Below are 9,821 nucleotides of genomic sequence, written 5' to 3' on the forward strand. Positions count from 1 at the left end.
TCGAATGAGTTTGGCAGAAGATTAATTAAACATTTAAAAATAATTCTTAAATTCGACGTACAATAACAGCAAATACTTCAAACATTTTCTATTTAAAAAAATTCAAGGTAATTTTACTAAGCTTACAAAAATTTTATGTGAAAATATAATGGAAGCTACATTGAGTCGGATAGCTAGTACTTTTGAGAATGTGCGAAATACTATAAAAAATAAACATTCTTCAGAAAGACTTCAAAGTTTGAAAAGGGACATTCAATTCCTACAAACAGAACTTGTTGTATTGGGTAAAGAGAATCATGACCTTTATGTACGATCCTTGGCAATGGAAGGATATTTAGCTTTGTTAACAGCTAAAGCAATGCCTATATCATTAATTGATAAACGGAACATCCTTCAAACATCATATGATAAACTCAAACCTTACGAATTAAGAGAATATTGTCTTTTCATATTACTTAGAATACAAAATTTACTATGTTATTATCTGATACAGTTAGATCAAACAACTTTGGCCCGAGAAATACTTGAAAATATAGAAGAGATTTATGATAAGATCAATGAATTTAAGCCAGATACATTTTTGGACGCTGAAGATTTATTTACGACTGAACCCATTAATACAATTAAAAGAATCAACCCTGAAAAAATCGATAAAGTTATTACAAACAATATTCAAATGCAAGCTTTTTTATACAACAAATTGAATTTACCAGATAAATACACTCTTTACAATCATACAGCATTAAGAAGACAGTTGGAAATGAAAGAGGGTACTCCGCAAGACTGGGCTTTACGAACTGCACGGCTTGGGAATTATTTTACATATCTGAATCAGCTCAATCATGCTTGTCATCATTTATGTGCTGCCTATCATGTACTACGTACTTGTCATGATAATTGTAAATTAATGCCAGAAGAATTTATACTTCAGAAAGCAGATTTTGAAATACAGTTCCTTGAGTTGAGTCATCATTGGGTCAAATATGGCTTAGCATTATTTAAGCTTTCCCAGAAGAATATTTTAAATAAGTATTTTACACAACCATCATCTAAAGCAGATTTATGGAAAACTATGGATGTTGTTAATGAAGACATAGAAAATCTTGAAGAAAACGGAAAGGATATCGGTTCAGAAAAGACTGGTAAAGGAGACTGTTCAACAGATAATATTTTTACATTCCCTTCTTTGGATCTAAGAGATATAGAGAATAGAGTTCCAAAGGAAACTGTAAAAACTTCGGAGGAAGCTCGAAAACTTTTTGCATTTACACATAAATGGTTGATGAGAGCCAAGCACTATTATGACTTTGAGCAACATTCTGCTCAGTATATAACATGTTCCTTGCAACTAGCTGAACTATACGAACACCTAGCTTTCTTCGAAAAGAATATTGACAGTCAATACAGTATTCAAAAAAGAAGAGCAGATGTTCTGGAGGCATTAAATTCTTTACTAAAAACGTGCGATCATGCTATGTCCGTACAGATAGATGTGATTCGGGAATTATCTCAAGTGCAATTGGAACTGATGGCTTTAAATTTGCAAAAATTATGGCTTGAAGAATCTCAAACAAATATACTCAATTTAGACATTGATGCAGATTCAATAATTCATTCTTTAGATTCGGAATCGAATAAGACGCTAACTGAGAAAACCCTTAACGGCAGTTCTAAAAATGCACTTTTGAGGAAAATGGAAGCAGCGACGACTTTAAATGGAAGATTGTTTAGACTTAGTGGGCAATTGAATGCTAATCCTCCGTCTGAAGCAAGTTTTGAATGGACCTCAAAATACAACAACTAGTAGTTAGCCGTTTTTTTTAATAATGACCTAGCTACCTACTTGAATACATACCATACCTACCTACATACCGGTTGTGAAATATGAAACAAAATCATTTTAGATTAGATAAAATAAAATAAAAAAATACAAGAAAAGAGTTATTTTTATTACAGTAGATAATAGATTACAGGTTATACTCATCACGATGTTTTACTTCCATTTGAATTATCAAGTTTATTAGAGATTTCATCTTTGTAATTAGCCCGATCGATGAAATAGAAATAGGATATAATTATATCAATTTTTTTGTTACCAGTTGCATGTTGCCGTATTATGACCTCTTATTTCCAGACCGATTCCAGGCAGTTTACGCCGTGAATGGAACTGACTGGCAAATTCATATTATGAACGCTGTGTATGAACGCAATAACCAGTCTAGTTTTAATTTGTATAGTATGAATTTGCCAGTTATAATAGTTCAATTCACGGAGAAAACTGTCTGCAAATAAGAGTACATAATACAACCCCTTGGCGTTACAAGTTAACACACGCAGATTATCCACCATTTCTAGGGAACCCATCTTAAAAATAACCTTACAAACAAAAACACAAACTTTGCTTTTAAACACAATTTATTCACTTGAACATAGTTACATTATACACAAAAATATTTTCTATGTCAAAAATAAGTTTTCCACATAAATATATTAAATTTATTTTACAATACAAATGCACATAATCCGGAGTACACATTACGAGTTTCATATAAATGCGATTATAAAATCAGAACCATATCTAGTCGTATAATTTATTTGGGAATCATATATCCACTTACTAAATTAGATAATGTATGGTTTAAATGCATTAGTATAATTTAACCAAGCGATTAAAATTTTGTTGTATATCAAATTGACTTTATATTCACTTTTGTTGATATAAAATGGTTTATAAAACACTACTGTATATATTATATAAAGCTACTACACCTAGTAAAGTGTCTAAATATCTGCACTTTATTTTGGTGTTTAATATTTGCAATTTATTATTTTAGTCTCACTGTACTGTTTAATGTTAATCTAGTATTACTGAACACTTATTTGTGTGCGTTTGTGCGATTCATTATACTTAAAGGTCATTATAATTAATTCTACAATGGATTAGGTAATGGTATTATAAGTATTTATCAAATATTATAATTAATAATATTTTTTTACAACAGAAATGAAAAAAGAAAAAATATCACATGTTGTATACAAGCTAAACTATTACATGACTTGTAAAAATTGAAAATAATTGTCTTGCCATTAGGATTTAATTATTCAAAGAAATAACAATTTTTTGTATACCCTGTAACAAATAAACAATAGAAAACAAATAACATAATTAAAATGAACTTATGAAACATCTAGTTACATAGCCTTTTTAAATATACTTTGACTTTTTAACACACAAATATACTAAAGCGTAAAAAACAAACAAAAAACTTTGATCTTCGTAATTAATAAATAAAATATTAATTCTAATAGCATTTCTTACAATAATGGAATGATTTTTGCAAAGTTATAATTAAAAAATACTAATATACTAGCTTAATCTTAATAATTAAAATAAAATACATTTTTTTCCTTTATCTAAAGGATTTTGTAATTTACAATAAATATTAATGAATATTGACTTGTATTACATTATGTATAATTTATATGTTTCAATTAAAAACATGAAAGCTTTAGTAACGAGTTATAGTTATAATAAGTGTATATGTTACGGCTAAAGGTAGGTGAGAACATAAACTTAAGATTAGCCGGCTAAACTTAGGTTTATTTTCGACGAGGTGTTAATGTTAGTTTGTTCTATCTTTAGCCGGCTAAACTTAAGTGTAACCGCAGGCCCGTGGCTAAAAATGTCGGAGTGGGTAGATTTGGTTACTATAATACATGTAAGGAACAGGGCGAGTGTTTTCTGGCACTTCGCCGGCTGCTGCCGCAGCACGCTCGCTGCGCTCGCTCGGCTCGTGCGGGTCTTAAGAGTTCTAACCTAACCTAACCTAGCCACCAGCTTTCTGCCCTGAGTCGGGGTGGGTAGATTTGGTTACTATAATACATGTAAGGAACAGGGCGAGTGTTTTCTGGCACTGTGCGGGCCCCTCAAGCCCTCCACCGGCCCGGCGCTAACCAAATCTACCCACCCCGACATTTTTAGCCACGGGCCTGCGGTTACACTTAAGTTTAGCCGGCTAAAGATAGAACAAACTAACATTAACACCTCGTCGAAAATAAACCTAAGTTTAGCCGGCTAATCTTAAGTTTATGTTCTCACCTACCTTTAGCCGTGACATATATATACATCATTTAGTATTGTGAATATATTTTTTTGTCATAATAATATATGTGTTAGAGCACAAGTCAAATAATTAATAAATTTACAGTCAAAATCAACTATTACTGCAATTTTAAAACAGTTATCATCGTTATAATATAATAAAGAATATATTTTAATATTAAATATTATCATACAGGTGTAAAACTGTGTGTATGGAAAAAATTGAGATACTAAAATACTTTCGTAGATATATACAATTACATTGTATCATACAAATAATTCTTAAATTCGCGATAACAAAAGATAATAAATACAAAACATAGATGCTATTGTTTATCGCGTCTTATCATTATTGTAGAAATTACAAAATCCACATAAATACGTCTTTTGGTTTGTTGATAATAAATATTTATGAAATGGTTCAACATTACAAATCATCCGATATTCTAACTGCCGTCTCGTCGTTGTAGTATTTCGTATATAACGACATTGCTGTCGATATCGCTTTCATCGCTGGGAGCATCTTCCCACTGATCGTCCAATAAAGGCTCGTGCCGTTCATCTTTTCTCTTGGGTTCTCTGGTCCTTCCTATTTTGACAAAGTCGTCATTTTCCAACGCCTGGACAGAGCCAGCTACCGCTTTAATAAATAAGACTTTGTGTATAATGTGGCCAGTGATACCGGTCAGACAAAGGACCAGACCCACAACGTTGATGGGACTCAATTGGTCCCCGCTCACTTCTACCGCTAAGACTAGAATACACAGTTCCTGGAAGAGAATGAGTAAGACGTGAGATAACTATTTACGTGCGTGCTTATCCATACTTAATATTGTAAATGCAAAAGTTACTCTGTCTGTCTGTCTGTCTGTTACTCAATCACGTCTAAACTACTGAACCAATTTGCATGAAATTTGGTATGGAGATATTTTGATACCCGAGAAAGGACATAGGCTACCTTTTATTGCGAAATATGTACCACGGGCGAAGCCGGGGCGGACCTCTAGTTATATACAGGGTTACTTGTAAAACACCAGCAACCTCGCAGGACAAGATAGCTAACATCATAAGTAACAACATTTGTTCTACGACATTTGGCATAACGCAATAAATTATTTTTAATGATTTTTTAACCTTTTATTGTACTCTCCTAACATTTGTAAGGCTATGTTCTATTCATTATCGGATGGACGACGCAACGCCCCCTTCCCGCTCTCGCTCGCATTTTGTTTACGTAATTTTTGGGAGGCGTAGAGTTTATAATATTCAAACGGAAAATTAAATGAATATTTATTTTTGTATGAAAATAAAATCTAACAAATCATCAAAAGTCGAAAAAATCTCGTCAAAGTGTTTTACAAGTAACCCTGTATAATCAGAAAGCTGTTATGTTTAATATCTTGCATGACAAATATTGTTTTGAGATCTGAAACACTATCAGGTGGAACAAATAGATATTTATTATCAAGTAATTTTACAGCCATTTCATATGAGCAGCGATTATGATTTAATTTATTGCATTATAGTACTTATAATATTAATATCTTACCTTGAAAATACCCGCAATAGATAATGTAAGACTAGATGTGTATGTAACAACCAGGAACTCACTGATCTCCATAGCGAATGCTATTGTAGCTCCCACAGACACTTTTAGCACTGTGGGTGTTAGCTCGCCCGGCGGCAGACGCATCAAATCATCAAAGCATTTGAAACCTACAATATATTAGGTACCAATTACTTGTCTGTAGTTTTTTTTATTATAAAGGGAATATTTTTAGAAGATTTTTTGTTGCCTTCCTCGATAAATACACTATCAGCACTAAGAATAATAATAAGAATTTTCAATTTAATGCAACATTTCCTGGATTAATATAATAATTTATTATTGCTTTACAATATTCATATAGAATATACATTTGTTTGTAAAATTTTCATTAATCAAAGTTAGATGCTATCTATAAAGTAAACAATCATTTACCTTCAAATGCAATCATGAAAGGGAGAAGGGACAAAAACATCCAAGGTTGTACATGAAAAACCATGTCTACTGGGTTATGTAGGCCGAGCTTGGATTTTTGCATCAAGAGTTGGGCGAATGTCCATCTCAGGCCACCAGCGAACGAAGCGAGTAGGAGGAAATCAAATCCCAAAAGATTGAACTGAGATGCATTGTAAGTGAACATCATCAAACCCGCTGCGATGGTTAGCACGATGCCAACTAACGACCATGACTGAAAAAATCATCTTTTTCTTTATACATGGGATGATAAACATATTATATAAATATAAAAATATATGTAAACAAATAAGTTGATTGTTATAATTTCGCTGTGCTTTTATCGAGTTCCAGATATATATTTGAGTGAATATTCGCAAATTATCCTTGCTTTGCAATATTTGCATATAATTGATAAAAATTTTATTCGCTTTGCTTTTAGGATTATTACACAATTTATCAAAATATTATAGTAAAAACATCGCATATTGTATATTTGTGAACATAGTATGAGCGTGAGTATTTCATTATTGAATTTATTAAGTTACTCGAGAAATTGGTCAAGGTATAAAGCATATTGTGGGCTCTCACAAAGAGAAAACCGTTGGAGAAAACCTTGATTCAAAACCTGTATGTATAATTAATTTATAATCTTTGTTTATGAAATGTAAATGCAATATCCCGACGAAGATTTCGCCTCTTTGACATTTTAATTACGGAGATTCTTGAAAAACATATACATACTAATTAAATAATGGTTTTCAAATTATTAAGGATCAATGTTGTTGAAGTTGCATTAGGAATAAAAAGACAGTTCAGTGAGACAGTTTGGTTTGTGAGAGTTGTATTTGCTTGGATATGAGGCAACTAGCAGCGCTTCGCGGTTTCACCTGCGTGGCTTCGCTCTTTTGGTCTTAGCATAAAGATATAATATAGCCTATATAGCCTTCCTCGATAAATATGATATCTAACACCAAAGAGCTTTTTCAAATCGGACCAGTTGTTCCTGAGATTAGGGCGATCAAACAAACATCAAACAAACTTTTGGAAACAAAATATGTTTTTGATCGTTATCAAATATGCAATATAAGCTAAAATTTGCTAGGCAGAGATCACATAGTATCATAATTAGCACACATATTAATTCAATACAATTAACATAACATTTAGCATTTGCAAGCTTGCACATTTCCCATTCGTCTTTTTGGCACCACATTTCTTTCGCAAAGCATTTAGGTAATTAATTAACATATTCAAGTGATAAATAATAAAAATGCTGTATACAAAATTTCTTGCAAAAACATCTTAATAAACTATACTTTTAGAAAGCAAATGCAGAAACAATCCTTTTACACTGTGCATAAAAATAATAATTAGAATTTGCTGGTGCTATAATCAGGTGATGTAGTCTCAATAATGCTATGAAATATAAAATAGTTTTTTTTTAATAACCCGAATTCATTCTCAATTAAATTAATATTTATTTATAAAATTTGCTTTAAATTCTGTAAATACTACAAAATAAAATACTATACAATAGGTAGGATTTCTAATTGGTATTTTTAAGTTGAGCTTCAATAAAAATGAAGACATAAGACAAAAAACTATGTTTTTGGTCTAAATATGAAAGTGATGACAAATATACAAATTCAACATAAAAACTTCAGTACTTTTTTTTGATAGTGTCTCATTCATGTAAAAAGTACTACACTTATTAGAGCATCCTCACTAAGGTTTAGCTGTTCATATTCCAATGATACACACCTTCTTCTCCAAGCCTAGCAAAATGGCAAATCCAAGAATGAATATGATTGTAGTAGACTTTGTCATTGTATACAAAGATATTGTAACCAATTCCAAAGCCCAGTTAGAGAAGCCCACATCAATCCCACTAGCTAAGCCAGTAGGACCAACAGATCTAAGGCAAGTCAAGAACGATAGCATCAGTTGCGGCTGCCCAGTTATTAGCTGCAATATGATGCGAACGAATACAGACAGTATCCACTTTATTATCAAGTGATACATCACCACTGTTAGGGGATAGTGAAAGTCCTGCAATAAAATAATTAAGTTTAAATTAAGTTTTTCTTGGTATATTTTTATTTATTGGATGCAAATGTTTCGGTTTTGAGAGTGATTATTTGAAATTTTGGGTTACATTTGAGAAATGTAAAAATGTTAATTCAATTTTGAAGGAAATTATCTAAATGTTTGTCTTATCAGTGGAGTATAAAGTATAAACTTATCTCTCTAAAGCCTAAATCATAAACTTAATACCATTAAGTTTCAACATTAAATCTAATTGATCATTTAGCAATTAAAGTTTCAAAATGTAAGAATCTAGTGAAAATTCTAGTGAAAAAACTAAAGTAAGCAAATAGAATTAATAAAAAAATTGAATATGGGTTACCAGAGGTGGTACAAGATAAACAATACAAGATTGAAAAACATAATTTACGTATCTTGAAGGTCAATTGCAATTAGTATTTACTGAACAATGATCTATATAGTGGACAGAATCCAAATTGAATATAGGTGTGTTTGTACATATTTCAAATATTTGGGTTATAAACTTGAATAAATAATTTTGAAACTTTATTTTCTTTAAGACTATAATTATTGCACCTCATATGCCCATTAGTTACATGTAAAGTATAAAAGCTTAAACAATAAAATAATTTCTTACCTTTAAAAGCCATCTCTGATAAAAAGTAAGGCCTATCGATAGAGAAAAATACAGCAATATCAATCCTAGGGAAAGGAGACTTTTTTGAAAACAAACATCAAACCATTTGCCTTTAGGTTTAGCAATAAATTCGTTTTCTTCGGCATCGGTCTTGACCGACAGCTGTTCATATTTTGCACCCGACATGGCGAGCGCTTTTAAAGCCGATCTAAAGATTTACCACGTAACTACATAGCCGTAATAGTAGGGGTTACAGATTTCGCCTAAAAAGCTCCGTCTACTATAATATTCAATCTGAATTCATTCAATTTCAATGATAGTTAAATGATTATGATAGAAAATACTGTCCATATTTTTGAAGGAAAGACACCAAACAATACACTTCACCACGAGAGAACGACGTGTCAATGTCATTAGATATCACAAAAAGATAGCCATAGCTTAAAATTTAAACAATCTAGGTATGTATAGGTCTACCAGAATCTGATGGCATATTTATATTTACGAAATAAAAGATTTTCATATGGCAATTTTATTTGACAACTATCAAATTGGTTGTCAAAATATTTGTCTTCTTTGCAATTGATGAATAATTTTTAGGATTTTGTCTAAAAAATCTTCGAAAATGTCGAAAAAGCCGCTGCGATCACAAGCAAGAGGTGTTGTTTATAATGTGTATAGAAAAACATTCGATGAAGAAGGGTCAAACACATCACAATTTTCAATTTTGAATATTTTATTGGTAAGTTGGACTTACCCGTTTTGATACTTAAAATAAAAAATATTTTAAGTAGGTAACTATAATATTGTTTGTTGATTACAATATAATTTTATGAAAACTTATTACAGGAGTTTCCAATAAGGCTATTCGTCAAGTCTAAGCTGTCCAAGTCAATTTTATAATGTGTGTATCTTTAATACTTACGAAAATAAACATAGTTTTATTTTATTTTTATTTTATTTTATAAAAAAATATTAGCAATCTAGTTTTGATCTGCATTATCATTACATCCATATTCTTACATGGCATAATG

The 9,821-nt window shown here is 31.2% G+C and overlaps 2 protein-coding genes across 2 annotated transcripts; one reads left to right on the forward strand and one right to left on the reverse strand.

Annotated features, from left to right (window-relative positions):
• Positions 1-148: 148 nt before the first annotated feature.
• On the forward strand, positions 149-1,804 carry LOC149911103 (KIF-binding protein-like). Its single transcript, XM_090118611.1, has one exon. The coding sequence runs from the start codon at positions 149-151 to the stop codon at positions 1,802-1,804; it is 1,656 nt and encodes a 551-aa protein (XP_089974737.1).
• A 593-nt stretch (positions 1,805-2,397) lies between these two features.
• LOC149911104 (solute carrier family 35 member H1) lies at positions 2,398-9,201 on the reverse strand. The gene is made up of 5 exons (XM_090102831.1): positions 8,788-9,201; positions 7,866-8,153; positions 6,084-6,336; positions 5,652-5,818; positions 2,398-4,872 (listed from the first exon to the last, which is right to left on the reverse strand). Exons 1-5 carry the CDS (start codon positions 8,971-8,973, stop codon positions 4,549-4,551), a joined length of 1,218 nt encoding a protein of 405 aa, XP_089958957.1. The 5' UTR covers positions 8,974-9,201; the 3' UTR covers positions 2,398-4,548.
• Between the last annotated feature and the right edge of the window lie 620 nt (positions 9,202-9,821).

The sequence above is a fragment of the Colias eurytheme genome, chromosome 1, assembly GCF_061535395.1.
Source record: "Colias eurytheme isolate Ceu_HAF_F1 chromosome 1, ilColEury1 Martin Lab GWU primary, whole genome shotgun sequence".
NCBI classification, from domain to species: Eukaryota; Metazoa; Arthropoda; class Insecta; order Lepidoptera; family Pieridae; genus Colias; species Colias eurytheme.

Coding starts and splice junctions, on each gene's coding strand:
- LOC149911103 (XM_090118611.1), top strand. CDS start 149: ATGGAAGCTACATTGAGTCGGATAGCTAGTACTTTTGAGAATGTGCGA.
- LOC149911104 (XM_090102831.1), bottom strand. CDS start 8,973: ATGTCGGGTGCAAAATATGAACAGCTGTCGGTCAAGACCGATGCCGAA. Junction 6,337..7,865: donor TGCTAGGCTTGGAGAAGAAG/GTGTGTATCATT, acceptor TGATTTTTTCAG/TCATGGTCGTTAGTTGGCAT. Junction 5,819..6,083: donor TTTCATGATTGCATTTGAAG/GTAAATGATTGT, acceptor AATATATTGTAG/GTTTCAAATGCTTTGATGAT.